The sequence below is a fragment of the Chiloscyllium plagiosum genome, unplaced genomic scaffold, assembly GCF_037043375.1.
Source record: "Chiloscyllium plagiosum isolate Xiang-an unplaced genomic scaffold, Cpla_swu_hap1 HiC_scaffold_12, whole genome shotgun sequence".
Lineage (NCBI taxonomy): Eukaryota > Metazoa > Chordata > Chondrichthyes > Orectolobiformes > Hemiscylliidae > Chiloscyllium > Chiloscyllium plagiosum.
This window is the reverse complement of record NW_028270150.1, coordinates 51,225,513-51,252,201: the sequence shown is the minus strand read 5'-3', so window position 1 is coordinate 51,252,201 and position 26,689 is coordinate 51,225,513. Positions and strand designations below refer to the sequence as shown.

Genomic DNA, 26,689 nt, shown 5'->3' with positions numbered 1-26,689 from the left:
AGAGTAAGTTGATTAATGATATGCCTCAGAGTAAATTGAGGAATAAGAAGGGCCTAAGAGAATGGGGTAGGATAGGAACCGCTTTCAGCACCGCCTTCTTGACGTGCAATCTTCTTCCCGACCTCTCCGCCCCCACACCCTCTCCGGCCTATCACCCTCACCTTAACCTCCTTCCACCTATCGTATTCCCAATGCCCCTCCCCCAAGTCCCTCCTCCCTAACTTTTATCTTAGCCTGCTTGGCACACCCTCCTCATTCCTGAAGAAGGGCTTATGCCCAAAACATCGATTCTTCTGATCCTTTGATGCTGCCTGACCTGCTACACTTTTCCAGCAACACATTTTTAAGCTCTGATCTCCAGCATCTGCAGCCCTCACTTTCTCCTAGGATAGGAAAGGAAGCTATCTGTCTCAGGATGAGAGAACTGAATTGAAAGGCTTGTTGCAGTGATATGAGGACATATGTAGGAATAAAATTGGAGGGCTAAAACTATAGTGCATGAGATTGATGTAGGGAATGCTGTTCTGATAAAACACCACCCCTACAGGCTTCATCCTCTGAAAGCAGCACAAGTATAGAAGGAAGTGGAAGCAATGCTCCAAGAAGACATTATCAAGCCAAGTCAAAACGAGTGGGGTTCACCGGTCATGTTGGTTCTGAAGCCTGCTGGTACTCAATGATTCTGTATGGATTACTGGAAGGTCAATGCCATACCTTAATCGGACACATACTCAATTCCATGGCTGGAGGACTGTGTGGAAAAAGCTGGGCATGCCACTTACATCAAAGTTGAACTTACTGCATGGTTACTGGCAAGTACCTTTGTCAGAGAGAGTGAAAGACGTTTCTGCATTTGTAGCACCAAATGTGCTATATCAATTTAAAGTAATGCCCTTTGGAATGAAAAACACACCAACCACATTTCAAAGATTTATAATCAGAGTTGTGGCAGGATTGACTAATAATGCCATTTATATAGATGACTAAGTGATCTTTAGCCATGCATTTGGCAGAGCTCTTTGAAAAACTACCAGAAGCAAATCTGGCTATAAATTTAGTAAAAACTGAATTTGCAAAAGCAGAAGTGATGTTCTGAGGACACAACAACAGACATGGAAGAATCATCCCGAGGATCATGAAGATGAAGACCATCAAAGAATTTCCAAGACCATCCTTGAAGAAAGAGGTGCTTTGATGTTTGGGACTGAGCAGATTCTACTGGAAGTTTGTAACAAAGTTTAGTCACTTGTTGGCACCACTAATGGATTTGCTAAAGAAGAACATGAAATTTCAGTGGACATAATGCCAGGAGGCAATTGAGAATTAAAAAGCCATGCTAACCACTGCTCCAGTTTTAACCACACCAAATTTCTTTAAACCCTTTAAAGTTGTGATCGACGCCAGTGATGTATGGGTTGGAGCTGTGTTGGTGCAGGGGGATGATGGCGAAATTGAAAGGCCAATTGGTTATTTTTCCACAAAACTCAATATCCATCAGAGAAAATACGCCACTATTAAAAATAAAGTTACTGAGTTTGGTACTAGCCTTACATGAATTTGATGTTGTTGCGAACAATGTATCAGACATGGTTGTGTACATAGACCACAACCCTCTCATCATTTTGGAATGATTTAAAGATTATAAAATGAGGCTTTTCATTGGAGTTTTATGTTACAAGCTAAATTACAGATTGTACATGTTGTGAGTTATAAAAATGTTATTGCAGACTTAAAAGAAAATTTGTAATTAAGGTAGAACTGGAATGGTCCGATGTTATATATGTGTGCAGGATTAGTATGAAATGTGTAACTTTAGATTACTGATCTATGTATTTTGTGATATTGCTGTTAAGATTTTTAAAAAAGCCATCTTTTAATAATTTTTGTTCTTGGGGCTGGAGGTGTTACGAAGTTTTGTAAAATACTTGTGAACTGGAAGGCAGAATGTCAGAATTTAATTGTAAAAATTGTATTGGGGCGTCGTGGTGGGGAGAGAGGTGATGTGCTTTTCAAAGCTTGGATATTAAACAAAAAATGCCTGCAAGCAGCTGTAGATGCACAGGCAGCTCTGAAATTGAATCATATGTATCAATTGGCTGTGTGGTTGGCAAACTAGACGTGTTTTGATGTTTTGGCAATAGCTTGAATCAGCCAATTAATTTAAACCAAGGCCTTAGATACTGAAAATGTACCAAATTTAAATCTGATATTTTTGACTACCTAGAACTAATCCGATTGTAAAGAAATTAATAGATCATCAAGGGTACTCTTAGATAATACTTCTGACTCCAGAAGGGAAAGGTGTTCAGAACAGAAGAAATTACAGAGGAAACATCCCTGACAGCAGGATCAGCTAAAGAAAGACTGGAGAGACAGAAGGCAGAGCATTCCAGAAGACAAATTCTGTGAACTTTGAGAGACTAAGTTTTCATTTATTGCTTTCTTATTATTTGTATTTATATAAGTGGGACTTGTGTTTATTGAAATAGCATACCAACAGAATTTAGTTCAGTGGGAATACTTAGTAGTTGGGGCAGGGAGTTGTTCAGTTTGTCAATAATTCTGCTAATTTGTTCATTGTTGTGGTTAAATAAACAAATTGTTACTTATAAAGGGTCTTTTAGAGATTTCTTTCATTTAACCACACTTTTAACAGATTATGAGGGGCAAGGCGAGCTGCTCTGGGTGTTTCAGGTTTAATTATTTGAAGGGAACCTCTACTCCTGTCATAACAGATTGGGACTGGTGTTTTGGTTTACTTATCAAAGGGGTTCGACCTTTGCCTAGCCTAGCCTAAGCATGTTACCATTGTTCAAATGGACAACCAATTGTCCATCAAACTACACCACACTGAATGACCTTTGATATACAACATCTTAATGATACGAGAATGAAAAGAAGCAAAGCAAATCCTGCACTCAGGATCCCACTACTTTGGAGACACCTTGCCCCATATGCTCACAGATCTGCAGATTGACAATCAAGCCTGTTCAGTCACACGGAGATCCATCAATAACTTGACAATGGCAACAATGATAGTGAGGCAATGATAGTGAGACACAGCCTAGGAGTAAAGGGAAGACCTTTTAGAATAGAGATAAGGAGAAACTTCTTCAGCCAGAGAGTGGTGAATCTCTGGAATTCATTGCCACAGAAAGTTGTGGAGACCAGGTCTTTGAGTATGTTTAACATTGAGATAGATAGGTTCTAGAGTATCAAGAGGATCAAAAGTTACAGTGAGAAAGTGGAAAAATGGGGTTGAGAAACTTATCAGCCATGATTGAATGGCGGAGCAGACTCGAGGGCTGAATGGCCTAATTTCTGCTCTATGTCTTTTGGTCTTATGTAATTACATACTGGCTTGCAGCTCACAAGTAGATGTCGAATTAATTTGAAACCTCACCATTTATAAATTAAATATACAGAACTTGCTGACTGACCTGATTTACTTGACAAAAAAACTGCAACTAAATTTATAGTTGAATGAAGTTTTTCTCAATTATTCAATATTGTTTTTAATCTTCAAATACAATGAAGATCCACATAAAAATATTTTTGAATGTTGACTAAATCAATGAACTTGTACACACTAACATGCTAATCATAAGATACAAAGATGTTGAAGGAATGATCACTTTAAAATGACCGAGAAAGGGCAAATAATCAAGCCTCATTTGAAGGGCTTTTGCCCGAAACGTCGATTTTCCTGCTCCTCGGATGCTGCCTGACCTGGTGTGCTTTTCCAGCACCACTCTAATCCCAACTTGAAAAATGGATCGAAAAGTGTGGCGCTGGTAAAGCACAGCAGGTCAGGCAGCATCCGAGGAGCAAGAGAATTGACGTTTCGGACATATGAAGGGCTATGATGTTGCCTGACCGGCTGTGCTTTTCCAGCGCCACCCTTTTCGACTTTGATTTCTAGCATCTGCAGAGCTCGCTTTCTAATTTGAAAAATGGGCACAAGTACACGATAAAAACATCCAAATGCTGAATGAGCTTCACTGCCAGAAATTAGTTACATTTCTAAATAAACAATTTGAGATTTACCAGCGATTCAGGATTGCCTTAACCTGGGAGATTGTTTTTGAAAATGTTTCATTTCGGAAACACTGTCATCTGGCTATTATTACGTCAATATCTTAGCAACAGCTCTTGGTGGTCTATATAAACCCGATTTATTTTCTCTTCAATTTATATTTACAACCGAAAAGAATATTAATCCGTGAGGCAAGTTGAAAACAAAACTTTCGTGAAAGTATTCAACTGAGGTATGCGGTGAGGGCGAAACTAAAACTCTATTTTCTTTACTACAGAACCACAACGTCCATTCAGCATTACGTACATCCTGTTGTCAATTATATCTTTTTTTCACAATTTTATATCCTAAGGACATCTTTTGCCTCTTCTGATATTAAATCATAAGTTGTTGTCGGAGAAGTACATTTGACACAAGGGGGAAACATTGATCTAGCCACCAAGGCGTTTGTAACCCACGGGAATAAAACGCAAATGCTTTTCAAAAAAAATGTACTTGCTGAGAAGATTTCTACCTCAAAAATGGAAACGTAATTTGGGCTAATGATTTTTTAAAAAAACAATACGCACTATTTTTTTTTGAAAAAAGAAAAACACAGGCTGTGTTTAGTAAAAGAGGCAGAAACAGGGGACAGGGCTGGAACTGGTGTCAGGAAGGTGGTTCAGCTGGAGCTCAGCAGGCAGTCCGCCACTTCTTACCTAAATAGGACAAGCGAATTAAGCGAGGATCCTCCAAGCCCAGCGAGCGTTTCCTCACATCCCACACCAGGTTAGTGGGACGTGACATCCTGCCGCTCCTCCAGTTACACAAATAATATCAACCACTGCGGGAGTCCATCATTACCCACCCGACGAGACAACAAGGTAGCCAGAGACACCATTAAACACCGCCCGAGCCAAACGGCTCCTTTTTCACATCGTTGTTATTATTGTGGTGGTGACCGTCATGTTGGCGATGGGCGAATGGCCGTCTGTCAGCCGTGGAAACATCGCGAGACCCCGTTCAAACGGCCACGGAGGAGGGGGAGGGGGGTTGGAGGCAGGACCGGAGCCGCGTTTCCGCCCGGCGTGCTGACGTCACGAGCCGCCGCCGTTTCCCCAGTAACCAATCACATCTGTGTAAAGTGGGGGCTGGGCGCTCTGCGAACTGTCACTGGTTGGTGAAGATGAGGGGGACGGGTTTCAATGTGATGTGGGCTGGGGATAGCCGGCTGTTGTGCCATCAGCTTTAGGCCGCGCAAAGTTAGAGGTCGAAGCGGGCCGTGAATTTTCCGGAACGACTTGCTGCCGTCTGAACGGACACTCCGTTTCTATCGTGTTTACTGTCCCGTTGCCGGTTACAATAATCGACAGGAATATGGCGGTAGCGGGCCTGAGAGCGAGTTATCACCGAATGTTGGACAAAATCGGGTTAATGCTTCCTCCTAAGATGAAGCCGTTTTATGATCACCCAGCAGGTAAACGGCCGTGTCTTGCTGCTGCGACCGGCATGGGCAGACGTACTGGCTGGACTCATGCTTGTGAGAAGTGGCTTAGGGAGCAGGGTCGGTGCTGGCCTGTGGCTGGTGGCACTGTGAGTGTGTGAGGAGTGAATACTACTACTGCTGCTGCTGCTAAAGGCGGGGGAATGCTGCTCAAAGATTACATGATTTTTCTTTTTTTATATAAAAAAATACTATTTTTGACGCACAGCTGTTTGTCACCGGTCGGTCGGGGACCAGACATCTGCTGTCACTGAAATAAATGATTGTTTGGTTCTCGTAGGAGACAGGAAATGGGCTACCCTTCACAGTTCACCTTTCCAGTAAACTGGTTGTAGAACTGAGTTCACTCGTTTCACAGGTTTATTCCTGTGAATCAAGTCCTGGTATTTTAATGTACAGCTATAAATGTAGGCGTGTCATTCAGATGGGGTGGAAATAAAATAATTCCTGCAGCACAGATTGGTAAATATGGGCAGCTAGCGAATTTATGCCGGTAATCACCTGGTTCTTTTCGGAATGTTATTGCTTGTGTTTCGACCTTGAAACTTTTAGAAATAAAGTTCATTGCTCGGATTGAAGGTAATATAGTTTGGTGTCCCATGTCGGATCATTTGTTTGTAAAAGCTAAAGCAATTGTAGATTTTACATTTTCAGGTATAATTTTCAAAAAAAAAACAAGCGTACACAATATAAACTTTTTTTTCCACATCTCCAAGGAGATGACTGTACACACCACTTCAGCGGTAGCAGCAAGGCTCTGACGTTTCAGCCTCCCTTGTAAATAGAAGATTAATTTGCATGTGTACTTAGGTGCTGACCTTCTACCCAGTATACACTTAACAAGTGCTTAATAGTAATTGGTGTCAAACGTGTGCAAGTTTACAAATTTGTTTGGAATACTTTTAGGAGCAGGTTCGGGATCCATCTTTTAGGAAACTGAATTACAGCATTGTGTTCAGCAAAAATGCTTAAAGATAAAATAACAGAATCCACCAGCCAGTCTTCCAACAAGCTGAAAGAAAACAATTCCCTGAAGCCCAGAACAAAATCTTACAAAATAGCCCATTGAACTTTACGCACTGAAGCAACATCGCCATTCGCACAGATTCTTGCACTCTTTCCCTGGTGCCAACCCCCCGCTATTTTTCTTTTAATCTATCCCTTCTGTCAATTGCATGATTTGGATGCCACATCTGTTCTCGGGTTGCGTAGATAAAGCACGATATGGGATGTGCTGCCCTTAATGCTTAGCTCTGGATGTGTGAAGTATTTTAATTTATAATTGGCTTGCAGTGCACTTGTCTATTTGTACTCCAGGATTCAATGGATGTAAACTGTGTATAGTCTGAGGAAAGTTATGGGGTTGCATTTATGCTTCTTTCCTCAGAGAGCTCGTAACAGGCCTAGAGTGGCTGATATTCTGGCAGTTATGTTCTGATGCTGAAGCCGTAATCCTCTGGAAGGTTTGACCAGGGATCACTGCTCTCTGCTGGTTTTGATAGCAGCTCAATCCTCGTATCCTCTTCCTTTGGCTTATTTCTTTTGGAGAATAGCACATAGTTGTTTTCCAGGGCTTAGCAGAAATCATCAGTGGCTTGTCCATTTGCTTCAGGTCATCCAGATATCTTTGAAGCTTTTCTAATGTTATTTTTCAATTTATTTGGCTATATACCTGATAATATTGTACAAATATTTATTTCAATTGGATGCAATTTTTAAATTTCCTTTCCAACTTGCCTAATCCCAATGCCAAGTATTTCTTGATTTTTAAGTGTACTATATGCATGCCAACATATGGACTTTATTTGGACAGAAAGGATGTAAAGAGATGTGTGCTCCAGGTTGATATTTGAATCATTGTTTAAACATGTATTTGATTTGGATTTCAGTATAGAGGTCACAATACAACAATTTGCGCATACCTCCAAAAGTATGAAGCTACGTAACAATGTAAACAACTTTAGAGAAATTTAGGCAGGTAAATATCAGATTAAATTTTACTGTGGAGAATTGTGAGATAATACATTTTGTAAGGACAAAATAAGAGAGGGCATACTTATGATAAGACTTTTAAAAGCGCAGAAAGACTTTTGAGTTCAGATACACCTTTAAAAGTAGGAGGACATTGAACAGAAGAACCAAGTGGTCATGCTAATCATTTGCAAATCAGTGGTTAGACAATAGCTAGAATCTTGGGTAGCTTTCACTAAAATATTAGGACAGGTTGAGAAAGAGCTTGACAATGATTGCACTTTGGAAGATAATTGTTATTTATTTATAGGCTGGATAATGTGAAGCCTTTCATTATGACAATGGTGCTTAAGATGTCTAACAGCCATTTAAAGTTTTCACAAAAATGTTTCTCAAACTGGCAGGCTGGTAACTAAAGGCCATGACCTTTAGTCATCCCCATAAGAACAGCAGAAATAAGAAGAAATCCTTTACACAGATGATTATTAGGACACTGCATTGTGGTGTGAGAAACTTTTATAAGCTTTTAGAGGAAATGTTGATAAATATTTACCAAAAAGGTGTGGAATAAAGACAAAGAAATGGATGACAAAATGACATGACCCACTCTCCCTAATATCCTTGCATAAGGATGAGGACAGACACCACTTTGACTGGGACAACACATCCATCCTAGGACAAGCTAAACAGAGACACACATGAGAATTCCTAGAAGCATAGCATTCCAACCAGAACTCTATCAACAAACACATTGACTTGGATCCCATTTAAGAAAAAGAACAGAAAATGATGTCACCACAGAAAATGACACCACAAGCCCAAGGAAACTTAAACATATAAATAGAAAGCGGGCTACACCACCAGTGCTTCATTCAGAGGCTCACTGAAGATGTTACCTAGTATGGTGACAAAACGTCTGAAAACGAACCTTCCAACTCATCGAGCAAACCTACAGCCAGACATAGATATTTTGCTCGTAGTCAACACTGATATAAGGGTCTGAGTGGTTTCCTGTGATTCTACAGTGAGCTAGTGTCTATTTGAACCATCGAAGAGGATGTCTCGGCCAAACCCAACTTTTGTCTTACTCAACAGTTTCTTGTGTTACAAGGTGCCTCATTTCCATATAGTTTCAATTTATATTTAAAATGTACATTTTTCCTTTCACGCTAAACATTCTCCAGTGCACACAGCCCAAGGGGTTTACACGACTTCCTAAAATCTGGTACCAGGTCCCTACCATAGACTGGAGTCGAGAGTGTGGTACTGGAAAAGCACAGCAGGTCAGGCAGCATCGAGGAGCAGGAGAATCTATGTTTCTGACATAAGCCCTATCATAGACTGTTCTCTTTCTTCATTGAACAAGCTGTAGTGCATACTCCCAGAAGTAATTCCTGGATTTTGGAATGTGTGAGTCTGCACCACTCAGTCATGGCTGGATCTTGGAAGAGGAATACTAATGGATTCCCTGCAGATTTAAGGAGTGTTTTTCGGAGATCGGTTGTCTTTCGGCTCAAATTGATATTTATCTCATTGTTAGTCTGTGGGAACAGTTTACAGAGCACAGAGTCCTGCTTTTAGTTGCTGCTTGAAACAAACCATGACAAACCAAGACTTCTTTGCAAGGTACATTTTAAGACGGTGGTTGGTAAAGAGATTCGAGGGCCAAGGTGGTGCCAAGGTTCCAGGAGTGCATGAAGGATCTGTTAGGGAATGCCTTTTTTCCCACTACTCAGCTAGTTTGAAAGTTCTCATCCTGAGGCATTCTGTTATCTGACTTTCACAGCCTGCAGGATTTATTGTCTCCTTTTCCTGGAGAGCCTTGGTGACGTTTTGTGCAATTCTGGTCTCCTTCCTATTGGAAGGATGTTGTGAAACTTGAAAGGGTTCAGAAAAGATTTACATGGATGTTGCCATGATTGGAGGATTTGAGCTATAGGGAGAGGCTGAATAGGGGGGCTGTTTTCCCTGGAGCATCAGAGACTGGAGTGAACTTTATAGAGGTTTATAAAATGATGAGGGGCATGGATAGGATAAATAGACAAAGTATTTCCCCCTGGGGTGGGGGAGTCCAGAACTAGAGGGTATAAGTTTAGGGTGAGAGGGGAAAGATTTTGAAAAGGGACCCAAAGGGACCCAAGAGAGGGTGGTACATGTATGGAATGAGCTGCCAAAGGAAGTAGTGGAGGCTGGTATAATTATAGCATTTCAAATGCATTTGGATCGATATGAGTAGGAAGGGTTTGAAAGGATATGGGCCAAGTGCTGGCAAATGAGATCTAGATTATGCTAGGATATCTGGTTGGCATGGGTTAGTTTGATCGAAGGGTCAGTTTCCATGCTGTACAGCTCTATGACTCTATGTACAGACTGCTGCCTGATGAATTTATGGTCAAAGTAGTCTCTCATGAAATGTTTCTGGTGGGGGACAGATGTGGTATGGCAAAGTTCAACTGAGTGGACATTTTTCAGCAACAAGGTCAGAAGCAACCTTCACATCAATTGGAACAGGTAGAACTCTGCACTTAATGGAACTTGATGTTTGTATATGATGTGTTAGTGATGCTTAAGGCATGGACACCAAGGTGCCATCAGAATAAGTGAGATATTGGGTACATCGCTCTTTTGCTCGCTCTCGCTCTCTGACCTTCTCTCTTTTCCTTCCTCCCTGTCTCTGATTCATCTTCCCCCAAAGGGCAATTTAAACCAGAAAAACCGGTTCTTGCCTACAACATAAAAGGAATGTTGCTCCCTGACTGCTTGACATTCTCTACACAATCCTCCCAGTTTTTAACCTGTGCCCTGGCTCCTCCAAACCATAGCCCCAGCAGTTCGATTCATCTGACCTGACAGCATATGTTATTTGATCTAGTTCCTAAAGAACAGATATGCAATTTGCTTTGGATCCAACTGCCACATTCTGATCAGTCTAGACACAGAATGGAATCAAGCAGAAGACAGCAATGCTGTCCATTTTACATTGAGGCTTTGATCTGTACTGTTTAGTTGTTTGCTAATGCTCCATACAGTGCATCAAGTAGAAAGTGGAGAAAGGATAGCCTTAGCCAACTCCAATTTTGCTTAGAAAGCTTTTTATTAGATTCTAATAATGAGCAGCAATGTTACAAAGGTTTGGAGAGAGCAGTTGGTTGCAATTGCTGATTCTGTCCAAACTCTCTTTTGAAGAATGCCGTATTACCCTGGTAATGGGGATATACTATCAAAGGCTTTACCCCTAGTATGTTGGCTGCTGTCTCATCCCATAAATGGGTGTTATCAGCACCAAATTCTACCCTACTCATCTTAGGGTGCTGAGACCAACTCTTCGGCAGCATCATTTAACGTCTGTAGATTGCAGGAACTAGCAACCTGCTGGTTCATATATCTAAATAACTCATTAGTTAATTTTGTTGTTCCATTGGGTGATGTAGTTTAGCTAATTATCTAGTTGTAGAGAAGGGAACCCCCAAGTCAATAAATCTGGTAATTGGCATCCATTGATTACTGAAAGGCTAAAGAAGCTCACAACTACATAAACCATTTACACATCATTTTAGAAGTGATCTGTCATTGTATTTGGAGAGCCATCCCTTACAATTGACCTTATTCCAAGAAAAGCATAAAGGTTGTGCCTTGTATTCCAACTAAATTTCTTAACACGACTAACATTAATTAGTTCAGAGAAGGTTCAATGCGATGATCCCTGGTAGGGAGGGATTGACATATGAGCGAACGTTAAACAGGTTGGGTCTCATCAGAATTTTAGAAGAATGAGGGGTAATCTCAGTGAAATTAATAGGCTTCTTAAGGGGCTACGCAGGATAAATACTGAAAGGAATATGCATTGTTTTATTATTCGGTTGATTGGACTGTTTTGTATGTGTTTCTGTCTAGTCTTTCCTCTTTGATAAGTTGGGATGGGATTTGAGGTTCATCTGCATTTCCCTGCAAATTGGTTGTACGGTGTGGTTTGGAGGTTGGCTTTGCCACTCTTTTCCCCTGTACATTGTTTATCGTAAACTGCTGTTTATTGTTTAATGTTAACTGTTTGTATAGTTTAATTTTAAAAAACTGTCATGGGAGAGTCGAAGGCCAGAGGCATGGTCTCCGAATTAAGGGACCCCAATTTAAGAATGAGATGAAACTGAATTTCTCCTTTAAGGGTTCAGAGTGTTTGAAACTTCTTGTCACAGAAAGCTGCAGGAAGTTGGACATGTAGCGTGTCAGATCAGATATGATCCTACTGAATTGCAAAGCAGGCTCAGGGGGCCAAGTAGTTTACTCCCTGTTCCTATTTCTCATGATCTAATAAATTTTTAATAAAAATCAAATTCTTTCCATTGTGAGGCAAACAGTACCAATGGAGAGAGAAACAGGATTAATGTTTTTGGTTGATGACCCATCCTCACTTCTGATGTAGGACGACAGACCCAAAGCAATTGCTTCGTTACACTTTCATAGATGTGCCTGATTACTGATTTTATGTTTCAGATTTTGTAACATTCACAGTATTTCATTGTTTTATGCTATCTTTATTGCACTGGCTGTTTTTATAACGTAATGTTTAATTACTTTGACTAACAATTTTGATCTTTCAAATGAAAGGTGTGTCCTCATAGCTTTTGTTTCTTTGAGTCATAGAGGTGTACAGACAGAAACAGATCCTTTGGTCCAACTTATCCATGTCGATCAGACATCCTAAATTAATCCAGTCCCATTTGCCTGCACTTGACCCATAACCCTTCTGGTTGGATTATTCAAAGAAGACTGGGAAGATGAGAAGGAATTTCTTCTTTTTGGGGATAGTGATTTTGTGGAATTTTATTTACAGCAGAGGGCTATAGAGGCTGGGTTACTAAGTATATTCAAAGCTGATTTAGAGATTTTTGATCCGTATGGAAATAGTTATTGGGAAAAGGCAAGCAAATGTAGTTGAAGATTATCAGACTAGTCATGCTTCCAGTGAAATGATGGAGTGGACCCAAATGGCTGACTAGTTCACTTCTGTTCCTATGTCTTCTGATCTTGATGATACAAGATTTTTGTCAAGGCGTTGTGCCTTTTAGCTTTTCTTTTTTGATTACTGGAATTAAATTTTGCTTTTCTATAATTAATCTAGTAATGGTACAGTAGGTAAATGATAAATGAATGGTAGATAAACGAATGCCTGAAAATGTGCTCTCGAGGTATGTTCCAAATAAATATCTTATTTCCACCTGAATTTTCCTTTTTAAGTTCCTCTTAAACTTCCAAATATGTTTCCTCTTTTTAAAAAAAAAAGTGCCTCCCTGAATCTTAATTGCTCTGAAATTTAAGGTCAGAAGTCATGACACCACAGTTTATTTAAACCCACGAGTTTACAAGTCCACTTCACCTGATAAAGGAGAAGCACTCTGAAAGCTTGTGATTTCAAATATACCTGTTGGTCTATTATCTGATGTTGTGTGACTTCTGACCTTGTCCACCCCAGTCCAACACCAGCACCTCGATATCATGAAATTAAGGTTAGCGAGTTTTGAGAAGATTTGCAGCTCAGGTTGAGATTCTGGATGTACATTTGCTTGCTGAGCTAGAAAGTTCGTTTTCAGACATTAGGTAACATCATGAACAAGCCTCCAGATGAAGCACTGGTGGCATGGCCCGCTTTCTATTTGCATTTAGGTTTTCTTGGGATGGTGATGTCATCTCCTGTGGTGATGTCATTTCCTGTTGTTTTCTCAGGTCCTGTTTTTCTCATGGATCTCCTATGAAAAATAACAGGAAATGATGTCACCACAGGAAATTACATCACTGCCCCGAGCAAACCTAAACACTGGTGAGCCATGCCACCAGTGCTTCAATGGGAGGCTCGCTGATGTTACTATTGTAACGAAACGTCTGAAAACGAACCTTCTAGCTCAGCGAGCAAACCTACGTCCAAAGAATGACAGTGTGTATATTGTTCAATTTAGTCCATCCTTAGCAGCCATTTAAGTCTTTAGCCTTCCACAATGGATAATAAAGTAAAATCTTAATTTAACTGTTTAATGTGCCTTAACTTGCCTTTTACTACTTCCTGTCTCTGGTATCCTTACTATGCTTTTAGCCAAGCGAGTAAAGTATTTTAGTAAATTGCATCCTGAAAATAGAAATCTTTAACTCCTCCCATTTTGTTTTCTAGGTCCTCGCACAGTGTTTTTCTGGGCACCAATTATGAAATGGGTAAGTGTATCATTCCTGTATATTACAGTAAACTCAGATTTAGTAAATCAGATGTTATTACTGATCCTGAAATGCATTACTCAACAATATAGGTCTAAATTGTGCAATTGTTAGTAGATAGTGGTCCAGAATGGCAAGATTGATGATGCCCATTTTGTAAATTATGTTAAAATTCTGACAAAGTATATGATGTTGATTTACTTAATTTGAAAAGACTTTTGTTTTCCTTGTACTTTGAAAAAAAAAGATCAAGTAAACACTTGATCAGAATTTTGGAATTGTTGAATTTATCACTCCTTGTGTTATTTGTGACTAGGTACTGAATAATCACAAGTCTGACCAACAGCAAACTTTACTCGCTGGTTGGCATTAAATAGATATCTTCTTTTTAAGCACTTTTGTTACTCAGTTGAGCATTAACCAGAAAAAAAACTGTTATTTTATTGGATTGTGTACGTAATCAATGTCTGCAACACAATTTTAAATGGTAATGGAAATATAGTTATTCATAACTACAGTAAGTATTGTGTTGGTGACTAATAGTACTCATCGGATGCGTTTGTATCTGTTCCAGCTCTGGTGTAAAACATTTGTGCAACTGACTTCTTACTTCAAAGATATGCTAATTAAACTCAATTGGTGCCTCGAAGGGGATTCAATTTATTACAGAAACTAATTGCAGGACATTTTTTATTTTAATTGTAATGATATTAGGACTTCATTAACTAGACAAGAAAAATGCTCTGTTACCTTCATTCTGATTACAGAATGAATGATTACTATAATAATGTGGCTGCGAGAAATTTGTTATGCTGGACCTTGCGGTTATCCCACATCTTTCACAACATATACAGCTCTGTTACAGAAAGGATATAGAGGCTCTGAAGAGGGTGCAGGAAGGTTTACATGGTGATACCAGAAATTTGTGGCTTTCATATCAGAAAACAGCTAGTGCTAGTGGCACACATTGGTTAAAAAAGGGATGACGTACTAAAAGCAGAATACAGAGGAACCTAGATTATCCAAAAATCAGATTATCAATAGGAGATCTTGAGGTCCCGACAGAAACACTACATCAAAGACATGTGTCCAACACTGATCGCATCTTTTGTTTACGGTGATTAAAAGTGCTGCCAAGAACAGTCCTGAACTGATGGGAGTGCAGGCACTGTCTCTAAATGACAAGGAGTGTTTAAAAACTTAAGGCTTTTTGTCTGAGTGCACGGAGCGTTCAAAATTAAAGTAGATGAATTAATCATGCAAATAGATCTAAATCATAGAATCGTAGTGTGGGTATTATATAGTTCGGATTACAGATACATGACTACAGGGTGACCAGGAATAGGAATTGAACATCTAGGAGTATTCAGTAGTTAGAAAGCACACTTGAAAAGGAAAAGCTTGTGTATATGCATTACTGGTTAAAGAGGATATAAACACAATGAAGAGGAAAGGTAAGGTATTAGCACAGACAATGTAGAATCTATGTGGATAGATTGAAACATACCAAGGGCCAAAAAACATTAGTGGGTGTGTGGTATATAGACCACCAAATTATAGTGATGATGTTGGGAATGGCATTAAACAGGAAATCTGAGATAATGCAGTAAAGGAACATCTGTAATTATAGTTGACATTAATATACATCTAGATTGGGTGAAAAACAATACTGTGGAGGAATATTCCTCAAGTGTATATGGGATGTTTTTTCTGAATCAATACATTAAGGACCCAACTAGAGAACAGGCTATCTTGGACTGAGTATTATGTAATGAGAAAAGAACAATTGGTGATGTCATTATGAGAGACACCTTGATGTGTCCACAATGTGATAGAATTCTCCACCTTGATGGAGAGTGACATCGTTAATTCTGAGACCAAGCTCCTGAATCTTAATAATGGAAACTACAATGGTGTGAGTTATCAATAATGGATCGGGGAATGTTAGTGGACAGTAAAGCAAACATTCAAAGAGCAAATGAATGAATTACAACATTTATTTATTCCTGCCTGGAACAAAATGCAAAGAGAACTTTGGCCAAATCATAGTTCATGAGGAAAGTTAGAGATAACAATAAATGCAAAAAGGAGACGTATAAGTTGGCAAGAAAGAAACAATAGACCTGAGGTTTGTGGACAGATTAGAAGTCAGCAAAGGAAGACCAAAGGATTATTTATGAAGGAGAAAATAGAGTATGAGAGTAACCTGTGGGAAACATTTAACTGATTGTAAGTGTTTCAGTAGGTATGTAAAGAGAAAAAGATCAATGGAAAGTTATTTAGGTCCCTTATAGTCAGAAATGGGGAACAAGGAAATAGTTGACAAACTAAAATCATCCTTCACTTTGGTCTTCACAAAGGATTATATGAATCATGTACGATAAATGATGGGGAACACAAGGCTCAGTGATAGGGAGAAACTGAAGCAAATCTGTAATAGTAGAAAAATGATGTTGGAGAAATTGGAGGTATTGACTGCTGATAAATCCTCAGAGCCTGATAATCTACATCCCAGAGTACTTAAGGAAACAGTGGATGTACCAGTGGTCATCTTCCAAGAATCTTTAGAGTTTGGAACTGTTCCTATGGGTTGGAGGGTAGCTAATGTAATGCCATTATTTAAAGAGGTGTAGAGAGCAAACGGAATTATAGATGAGTGAGTCTGACGTAAGTAGTGGAAAAGATGCTAGAGTCCATTATGAAGGATTTAATAGCAGAGCATTTAGAAAACAGTGGTAGAATCAGACACAGACACAGTCAGCATGGATTTACAAAAGGGAATTTATGCTTGACAAATTGACTGACTGGAATTCTTTAAGGATGTAACCAGTACAGTTGATCAATGAATCTAGTGGATATGGTTTATTGGCTTTCAGATAGCTTTCAACAAAGTCCAACAAGAAATTCATGTATAATTTTAAAGCACATAGGACTGGGGGAGACTATGGAGATGGATAGAGATGATGAGAATACAAGAAGCAAAGAGCAGGAATAAATAGGTGTTTTTCTGAATTGGAAGCAGTGACTAGCAGGGACTGGTTTGACAGCCCAAGCTATTCACAATTATTTAGATGTGCACCTAGAGGAAACGTCTCAAAATTTGCAGATGACATAAAGGTGGAAGGCTAAGCTATGAGGAGGATGCAGAGATACAGGCTGAGTGAATGGACAAGTACATGACAGATACCATATAATGTTGATAAATGAGGTTCTCCACTTTGATCAAAAAAAAGGCAGATTATTACTTGAATGGATATAAGTTGAGAGAAGCAAATGTTCAATGGGACCTGGGTGCCCTCAAGCATCAGGTGCTGGAAATAAAAGGCAAGTGCAAGCAGCCATAAAGTAAGCAAATTGCATGTTGGCCTCTAAAGCGAGAGGATTTAAGTTTAGGAACAAAGATCTCTTACTGCAACTGTACATGGCATTGGTGAGGATATAGGGGCAGCACGGTAGCTCAGTGGTTAGCACTGTTGCCTCACACTGCTAGGGACCCGAGTTTGATTCCTGCCTCGGGCAACTGTTTGTGTGGAGTTTGCACATTCTCCCTGTGTCTGTGTGGGTTTCCTCCGGGTGCTCCGGTTTCTCCCACAATCCAAAGATGCGGAAGTTGCGTGAATTGACAGTGCTAAATTGCCCATAGTTTTCAGGGATGGATAGGTTAGGTGCATTAGTGTGGGGTAAATGTAGACTAGTAGGGGAATAGGTCTGGGTGGGTTACTCTTCTGAGATTGTCAGTTTTTCTGTGGTAATGAGTTCTAAATTTCCACTGTCCCATGTGTGGCAAAGGTGCACCTTGAATTCTGTGTTTTTCCATCCTTGATACCAGAGGAAGTATCCTTTTATATCTATATTCTGCAGTCTGCATATAAAACTTTTTCTATAATTCTCCTCATAAACATCTTGTGAAATTCTTCATCTGTAGATTCTGCAATATGTAGTAACATTATGGTTGAAGTATGATATAAGTGCAAGAAAAAAGAAAACTGGGATATTATTTTTATAAACCGGCTGCAAAATTGAACAAAAATGTGTGTCTGCAGTAAGTTCAACCGCGAACAACAGCAACACTACTAGAGGCCACGATAGTGGCCAGTTATAGTCCTTTATAGCTAACCTTGCTAAGACCAATAAAACATTGCTCAGAAATGGTGTTAGGTTTCAAACCCATAAAATTGACATTGAAATTGGGGGAAAACATGTATTTCAGAGCAGAGTAAGTGCATATGTGGTATTTTTCATTGAAACAGTTTATTTCATGTCATTTTTATTTTTGTACAGAGTTTAGTCACTGCAGGATTAGCTGACTTGGCCAGGCCTCCAAACAAACTTAGTCCAGCTCAGTCAGGGGTCCTTTGTGCTACAGGTATTGTAAACTCTATTTAAAATATTGTCTGTAATGTATTCTAGTTTATGCTTTATGCACTCTTAATATCAGGTTTCTAATGCTTAGCAATTTTGCAGCACAATAAATAGTAATCCTTCTTCTCCCTTTCTACTCTTAACCACCCTGATTCTTTTCAGGGAAGCACCAGCACAGAATTGTAGATAACAAAGAGAAATATAAGTTAATGATCTTTGTCTAATTAGGCCATGGTTGTTCTTTAACTTGGCAGCACTTTGCTGCTTAATATAAATATGTTTTACTTTCAAACTGTCTCAATTATAAATATTTTTACAAGATAGTGTCTGCTCCAAAACCAATCAATTTGCATTTCTAAGCACATTAGAACAAAAATAATCATACTATTAATTGAACTTGATGATTTAAATAATAATTACAAACCAAAATGTTTTCATTATAGCTCCTATTAGTGTTTGTTGACTGCATTAAACCACAGGTTTAAGTTACAAATAACAATTGAACTTATATCAGCAGTACTGGATTCTTCACTGTTCGTGCACTTTCTCTACAAGAGACTGATGCCATAAGAGTGTTCCGAGGACAAACATGTCAGAAACGTATCTAGCACAATGAGATGTACATCCAGGAGAAAGCCAGAGACGGAGATGTGAGATCTAATAGTGAGCATCCTTTGAGTCAACACAGTTTTTTTAAGTTCATCCGTAGAGGCCAACTGCTAATCAAAGTGGACAGTGGATTCTGGAATTTTATTTTCTTTCCTTTTGACAGTCAGGCAATAAATATAAGATTTGATCGAGAGAATAACCCCAAACAGGCGGTTGTCATAATGGCAAAACTGTCACATTGCTGTCAGTACTATATAAAATTGACAGCAACCTTTTTTTAGTATCTGCATGTGCACGACTAACACTGAAAACCAGAAAATACAATAGGCAGTACTCAGCTGCTCCAAAGCATGTGTTATTGCTGTTTTCAGAGATGTAAGCAACATAGAATGGATGAATTAATGTGAATTTCAACCTTTAATGCTGAGACCAAATTAAGTGGTTAGCTTTTTTAAGCAGGATAACAGTATACCACTTAAACCAAGTCATCTTGCTGCTAAATCAACTTTTGGCCCTGAAAAAGTAATTTAAGAAGTGTGAAATGTCATCCCCTCAAACATTTAGAAATTGTATGATCCGTTAAATACATTACTTTTTAAGGTTTCCCTGTTGTTTAATTCCACGTGTATGTAAGTCTTTATTGCATCTCCTATAAAGTTAATAAAAATGTCAATTACAGTAACTGCTTTCACTTCCTGCTTTGTTACCTGAGAATATTTCATTCCAATTAATCTTTGTGCGGCCTGTACTGTTGCTGATGGTACCCAAATTTAAAGTGCAAACAAAGCAAGCTTTATGAAAGAAAAAGCTATTTCACACAGTGAGTAGTTAGTGAACGGAATGAGCTGCTTGGAAATATGGAAAAGGCAGGTTCAGTTGAGGCATTCAAGAGGGCATTGAATGATTATTGAATAGAAATGGAATACAAGGATATGACAAAAAGGTGAAGCTTAGCATTAGGTGATAGAACCAGTGCAGACATGATGCCCCTTTCTGTGGCGTAAAAATTCTATGATTCAAAATCACATTGGAATCACAAAATCTACATTCTAGAGCTTGCTAAATCTGTAGTAAAGCTTTCTTGAGGACAGTGCAGAATCCTTCACTGGTGACTGCAAAATCCAGCCCATTAAATAGATGGTTTAAGAGACCAACATCAGCTGAATGAACGTCTTCCGATTCTATTTTCTGTGGTTGATTTTGCATATCTTGATTCTTGAACAATAGGGATTAACAACCTTTCTTTATAACAGGTTTGATTTGGTCCAGATATTCCCTTGTGATTATTCCGAAGAATTGGAGTTTGTTTGCTGTAAATTTCTTTTTGGGCTGTGCGGGTACTATACAGCTAATCCGCATTGCAAAGTAAGTAACTACCACAGAAAAACTTGGTTTTTTTCTTTCATGGTTTACACACTAGCAATGTTAAGTTCTGAAGTTAGATTACTTTTACTTTCAGTGACTGTTTAAGTATTAAGTTAAACCTGCCTTCCTGCCTGTATAAAGTTCCTTTAGAGATTCCTCAATTACATTTTCAATAAATGTGAAATATTAGTTTTCCCTCAATTTTGTTTACTTTCTGATAGGCTCAAATTGTAGTCAGAAGCTTCGATCCTTAACATCTTTGCCAACTGTGGCAACACGTTTCTTATTGACATCCAGAAATTCCAATTTTGATTGCTACATTATCTGTGGGTCTCTTAAAACTTTCAAACTGTTCCTGTTATTGGGCATCAGTCTCTACATAGCCTTACTGCACCCCATTTCTGGATCTCTTCCAGCCTTCCAGCTGATTTTGTTCCTCTGACTTGAACCTTTTTCCTTCTTTTTCCATCAATATGATTTCTTCAGAGTCTATAGTTGCCTCAGCCCTAACTCCTTTTGGACTCGAGTCGGGGTTATCTCACTCCTCTACTCCAATGATTTCAGTTCACTGTCACACCTCACAAGGCTAAAATGCTGGAAATCAAGCCTCCACATTTCCAGAACCATCAAAAAAGTTAAAGATTTTATCAAAATATTCCCAGCCCTTCAGTTTATCTGTCTGATCGACTCAGATTCAGGCTAACAGAAAATACAGACCAGATTTATAGATCCCCTAATAGTCAGCTGGAAATTGAAAAACAAATTTGTAAGGAGATTTCAGTTATCTGTGAGGAGAATAGGGCGATTATGATAGGGGATTTTAACTTTCCAAACATCGACTGAGACTGCCATCGTGTTCAGGGTTTAGATGAAGAGGAATTTAAATGTGTACAAGAAAATTTTATGATTCAGTAGGTGGATGTACCTACGAGAAGGTGCAATACTTAGGTATTGCCCCCCCCTTCAACCCACCCTCCCATCCTGGCACCTTCCCCTGCCACTGCAGGAATTGCAAAACCTGCGCCCATACCTCCTCCCTCATCTCCATCCAAGGCCCTAAAGGAGCCTTCCACATCCATCAAAGTTTTACCTGCACATCCACCAATATCATTTATTGTATCCGTTGCTCCCAATGCGGTCTCGTCTACATTGGGGAGACTGGACGCCTCCTAGCAGAGGGCTTTAGGGAACACCAATCAACCACACCGCCCTGTGGCCCAACATTTCAACTCTTCCCCCCCCCCCCCCCCCCCAACTTTGCCGAGGACATGGAGGTCCTGGGCCTCCTTCACCGCCGCTCCCTCACCACCAGACGCCTGGAGGAAGAACTCCTCATCTTTCGCCTCGGAACACTTTAACCCCAGGGCATCAATGTGGACTTCAACAGTTTCCTCATTTCCCCTTCCCCCACCTCACCGCAGTTCCAAACTTCCAGCTCAGCACTGTCCCCATGACTTGTCCTACCTGCCAATCTTCTTTTCCACCTATCCACTCCACCCCCTTCCCCCCCCCCCCCCGACCTTCATCCCCTCCCCCACTCATCTATTGTACTCTATGCTACTTTCTCCCCACCCCCACCCTCCTCTTACTTATCTCTCCACGCTTCAGGCTCTCTGCCTGTATTCCTGATGAAGGGCTTTTGCCCAAAACGTCGATTTTACTGCTCCTCGGATGCTGCCTGAACTGCTGTGCTCTTCCAGGACCACTAATCCAGAAGGTGCAATACTTAACCTACAGGGCAGGTGACTGAGGTGTCAGTGGGAATCATTTTGGAGCCAGTGACCACAATTTTATTAGCTTTAAAATAGTGATGGAAAAGGGAAAGAGTTGAAGTTCTAAATTGGAGGAAGACTAATTTTGACGGTATTAGGCAAGAACTTTCAAAAGCTGACTGGGGGCAGATATTCGCAGGTAAAGGGGCAGCTGGAAAATGGGAAGCTTTCAAAAATGAGATAACAAGAGCCCAGTGACAGTATATTTTCCTGTTAGGGTGAAAGGAAAGGCTGGTAGGTGTAAGCAATGCTGGATGACTAGAGAAATTGAGGTTTTGGTTAAGAAAAAGAAGAAAACGTATGACCGGTACAAACAGGAGAGATCGAGTGAATCCTTAGTATAAAGGCAGTAGGAGTATACTTACGAGGGAAATCAGGAGGGTAAAAAGGGGACATGAGATAACTTTGGCAAATAGGCTGCCTTGCTGATCTTTGAGGGGCACTATTCTCTCCCTAGTTACCCTTTTGTCCTTAAATTATTTAGAAAAACCCTTTAGGTTCTCCTTAACTCTGTGTGGAGTCGCAGGAGATCGGGAGGTACTAAATGAGTATTTTGATTCAGTGTTTACTGTTGAGAAGGACATGGAAAATATAGCATGTGGGGAAATAGACGGTGAGATCTTGAAAATTGCCCACATTACAGAGGAGGAGGTGCTCAATGTCTGAAACCTATAAAAGTAGATAAATCCCCAGGTGCATGTTCATACTTCCTTGAAAGTGGAGTTAAAGGTAGATAGGATAGTGAAGAAAGCGCTTGGTATGCATGCGTTTATTGGTTAGAGCATTGAGTATAGGAATTGGAAGGTCATGTTGCACCTGTTCAGGACTTTGGTTAGGCTACTTTTGGAATATTGCATGCAGTTCTGGTCTCCTTCCTATAGGAAGGATGTTGTGAAACTTGAAAGGGTTCAGAAAAGATTTACAAGGATGTTGCCAGAATTGGCGGGTTTGACGTATAGGGTAGGGCACTTTTCCCTGGAGCATCGGAGGCTGAGGGGTGCCCTTACAGAGGTTTATAAAATCATGAAGGGCATAGATAGAATAAATTGACAGGGTCTTTTCTCTGGGGTGGGGGAGTCCAAAACTAGAGGGCTAGGTTCAGGTTGAGAGGGAAAAGATATAAAATGGACCCAAGGGGCAACTTTATCACACAGAAGGTGATGCATGTATGGCATGGTGGTGCAGGCTGGTACAGTTACAGTATTTAAAAGGCGTCTGGGTGGGTGTATGAATAGGAAGGGTTAAGAGGGATATGATCCAAGTGCTGGCAATTGGGACTAGCTTAGCTTAGGATAGCTGTTCGGCATGGACGGGTTAGACCGAAGGGTACTGTTTCCATGCTGTGCACCTCTGTGACTCTGACTCTATTAATGTAATTGTCAAGAATAACTATTGATTTACAAGTAAATAGATTTTAACCACGAGGAAACAAAAATGAGCTGTTAACATATAACTACCAGTTAAAACTCTAGGCCCCCTTTTAAAAAAATCTCCAACACATGCATATAGAGACAGCACAGATGGACAAAAAAGTCTTGGTGTTATGGATGATGGGAAATTGTTGGAATTGCCATTTTTGATAGAACAAAACAGCCACTTGACGATTCCCTTCTATCTGGCACCCATTGGGTTCAATGTTCCATTTTGTCCAGGATGAAACAGACAGACTAGCTGGCTGAAAATTCAAAGTTTTTTGTGTTTGTCCAGCCTTAAGTAAGAGTGGTACAAATGTATAAGAGAGCTGTGAATGTCATATTTGATTATGTATTTTCTTGAGACTTAGGGCTGTCTGTAGCTGAAATGTCAACAGTCACATGTGCAACAGCTATTTTATTGTCTGTTTGCACCAAGTTTAAAAGTATTACCTGAAAGTTCTAATATACTGAGGAATGCCAACTGCTGGCCAATCTCTATCCATACTACCTAGACCCTGAGATTCAAACCTGTTTCTGATGTTTCATTTTCACGTGGATGTATCCTGAGTGTTAGATTCAGAAATATTAAGTTCATGCAATTTGCCATATTTGATCAAACAGAATAATATATCTTTAGATATAACAGGGCCCCAGTTATGCCTGTTTCTTTGTGGAGTACGTGGAACATTCCTTGACGATATCAACAGTACTGCTTCCTCCTCTCATCCAGAATTGGAAAATTATATCAATTTCACTTCCAATTTCCACCCTGCTCTCACCTTCACCTGGTCCATCTCTGATTCTTCCCTTCCGTTCCTTGATATTTCTGTTTCCATTTCTGGGGATTAACTGACCACCAATAACCACTACAAACCACCAATGCCTGCTGTTACCTTGACTATACATCCTCACCTCCTGCTTCTTATAAAGACTATATTTTATTCTCCGTTCTCCTGTCTTCTCCATATCTGTTCTGATTATGCCAAGCTTGACAAGGCAAACCGAGGATTCCCTAGCACCATTGCTGATAGGGCCCTTAGCTGAATTCCGATCTCCTGCACTTCAGCTCGCACTTCCTCTCTTTCCTCCCACTATAATAATAGGGTCCCCTTTTGTCCTTACCCACCATCCCATCAGCATCCACACCCAAAGGATCATTAGCCATCGGTTCCAACAGGATGCCACCACCAGATATTTTCCCTTCCTCTACCTTGTCAACCTTTCGCAAGGACTGTTCCCTCCTGGACATCCTAGTCCACTCCTCCTTCACTCCCAACACCATTCCTCCCACCACCCCATGGCACCTTCCCCTGCCATCATAGTCGGTGTAACACCTATCTGTTTACTTCTTCCATCCTCCGTATCCAAGGGCTCAAATACACCTTCCTGTACTTCACTCAATCTAGTCTACTGTACTTGCTGCTCACAATGAGGTCACCTCTACATTTGGCGGCACCGTGTAGACTGGGTGACTGCTTCACAGAACATCCATATTCTGTCCACTAAAAAGACCCTGAGCTTCCAATTGCCTGCTTCTTCAACAAACCAATGTGATACCTGGCAAACATCTCTGCCTCAGGCTTGCTGCAGTGCTCCAGCAACATTCAGCATAAGCTGGAAAAACAGCACCTCATTTTCCACTTGGGAACTCACTAGCCATCTGGACTCAATATGGAATTCAACAATTTTAGTGCTTGATGCAATTTTTCTCCTATGTCCTAACTCCAACCTCCCCACACTAGGCCTTGTTATCATGTGGTCTGCTATTACACAGAACCCATTGTTAGCCACTTATATGTCCTGATTGATAGCTATTCATTCTCCTCGGCTGATTGTTAACCATTCCTTTCTTTGTCCAACTGTTCTTCTGTCTCGTTTGGGCTCTATTTTCCCGCTATCATTTACTCCTTACTTCCCCCTCCCCTACACCCAATTATCTGCACAGAAATCACCATTTTTCTAGCTATCATCAGTTCTGAAAAAGGGTCACTGGACCCAAAACGTTAACCCTGATTCTCTCCACAGATACTGCCAGACCTCCTAAGTTTTTCCTGCAATTTCTGTTTTTGGTTTCTGATTTTCAGCATCTACAGTATTTTTGGTTTTTATTTTCATATCTTCTGTTGAGGTCAGAGGCTCTCCAATTCCTTCATGATCATATATTTTACAGGCATTGACATTTTTTATATAGCAGCACCATACTAAGGAAGGATGGTATCTAATACTACTGATCTTTTTTATTTCATACTAAATGCTAACATTTAATTTTCCTTTCAAAATTTACTTATTCTTTTTTATGTCCTCAGGTACAACTACAGTTTAAAGTCTGAGGACAAACATCCTGAGTAAACTCCAGTAACCTACGAAATGCCAAGGAAACATCTTGTCTTTATTTTCAATGTGCCTTGTAAATGACTCAAGGTGACCGATAATATATTAACTGGCCTCAAAGGTTTTATAGTGGAGACTGTTACATATGTTTGTAAATATGTTCTTCCTCTCCCAATAAATTTTACAGTGATACATACTGTACGTTTCTTTGGTATCTGAGAACTAGTCTTAAAATATTCTACTTCCATCAACCTGTTTAATATCAGTTCGTTAGATTAAAAAAACTAATCAAGCCTCCTGTTAGCTCCAATGGCATGTTTTAATCACATTTTTGCATTATAGTACAAAGTCTGGCTGCTTGTGCATTTGTTTTGATTATATTTGTACATCCTTTCTCTATCTAACTAAGAAATACAATATTGCCTGGCCAAAATTATCTGCCATGTTTGAAACTGGTTATTTGTGTGATCAGTGAAAACAAGTGTGTTTACTTCTTTCTTTGGTCTATAATCTGACTATTAAACTGCCATAGAGTTCTACCTCTCATTAGTCTCAGTGCACTCCAGCATCACGTTTTTTTTGGTTGGCCTGCTCTACTTTTAAATTACTTCGGACCTTCTGATATGCACTATTCCTCACACTTTTATAGTGTCTGACTGGGAATTATATCAGGAACTAGGGGCTCTCCAATTTCCCCAGAACTCTTAAAATTAGACTATTCTCCATCAAAATCATAAAACACTATTAGAAATGTGGCAAATCTTATTGCACTCCATACTGAACAGTTCTGAAATTTACCAGTATGAGATGAAGTCAGATAAAAATTTGGATTAACCTGTTCAGACATATTAATACACACCTCTCGGGCAGATGGGACTCCAGCCCAGATGCACATGGCCATTGTATCACAAGAGTCCTACATGCTGAATTTATAAGTATTTTCTAATCCATCTTTTCAGAGATGTTATTAATCATCCCTAGAGCAGGTATGACTTGAACCTGAGCCTCCTGCCTCAGTGGTATGGACACTACCACTGAACATAGAACATTACAGCGCAGTACAGGCCCATCAGCCCTCGATGTTGCGCCGACCTGTCATACCAATCTGAAGCCCATCTAACCTACACTATTCCATGTACATCCA

At 39.9% G+C, this 26,689-nt stretch overlaps 2 protein-coding genes and 1 long non-coding RNA gene across 8 annotated transcripts in view; 1 reads left to right on the top strand and 2 right to left on the bottom strand.

Annotated features, from left to right (window-relative positions):
* dcaf6 (ddb1 and cul4 associated factor 6) overlaps positions 1-5,037 on the bottom strand; it is a 236,811-nt gene extending 231,774 nt beyond the window's left edge. For 2 of the 5 annotated variants that reach the window (XM_043700878.2, XM_043700880.2), the window contains exon 1: positions 4,735-5,032. In XM_043700878.2, the coding sequence (XP_043556813.1) occupies positions 4,735-4,822 (88 nt within the window). In that variant the 5' untranslated portion in view covers positions 4,823-5,032. Of the gene's footprint in view, positions 1-4,734 lie in introns of all 5 variants that reach the window. The other 3 variants (XM_043700881.2, XM_043700883.2, XM_043700884.2) reach the window with 2 other exon arrangements.
* A 199-nt stretch (positions 5,038-5,236) lies between these two features.
* On the top strand, positions 5,237-25,737 carry mpc2b (mitochondrial pyruvate carrier 2b). The gene is made up of 5 exons (XM_043700887.2): positions 5,237-5,492; positions 13,651-13,691; positions 17,973-18,057; positions 19,916-20,027; positions 25,521-25,737. Exons 1-5 carry the CDS (start codon positions 5,393-5,395, stop codon positions 25,561-25,563), a joined length of 381 nt encoding a protein of 126 aa, XP_043556822.1. The 5' UTR covers positions 5,237-5,392; the 3' UTR covers positions 25,564-25,737.
* LOC148148538 (uncharacterized) overlaps positions 12,952-26,689 on the bottom strand; it is a 418,607-nt gene continuing 404,869 nt past the window's right edge. For both annotated transcript variants that reach the window (XR_015758884.1, XR_015758863.1), the window contains one exon: positions 12,952-13,234. This is a non-coding gene — a long non-coding RNA (uncharacterized LOC148148538). The remainder of the gene's footprint in view (positions 13,235-26,689) is intronic.

What these genes read in the sequence shown, in the direction of transcription:
- mpc2b (XM_043700887.2), top strand. Translation starts at nt 5,393, where the DNA reads ATGGCGGTAGCGGGCCTGAGAGCGAGTTATCACCGAATGTTGGACAAA. An exon ending in GTTTTATGATCACCCAGCAG is followed by an intron (nt 5,493 to 13,650) that starts GTAAACGGCCGT and finishes TTTGTTTTCTAG; the next exon opens with GTCCTCGCACAGTGTTTTTC. An exon ending in AGGGGTCCTTTGTGCTACAG is followed by an intron (nt 18,058 to 19,915) that starts GTATTGTAAACT and finishes TCTTTATAACAG; the next exon opens with GTTTGATTTGGTCCAGATAT.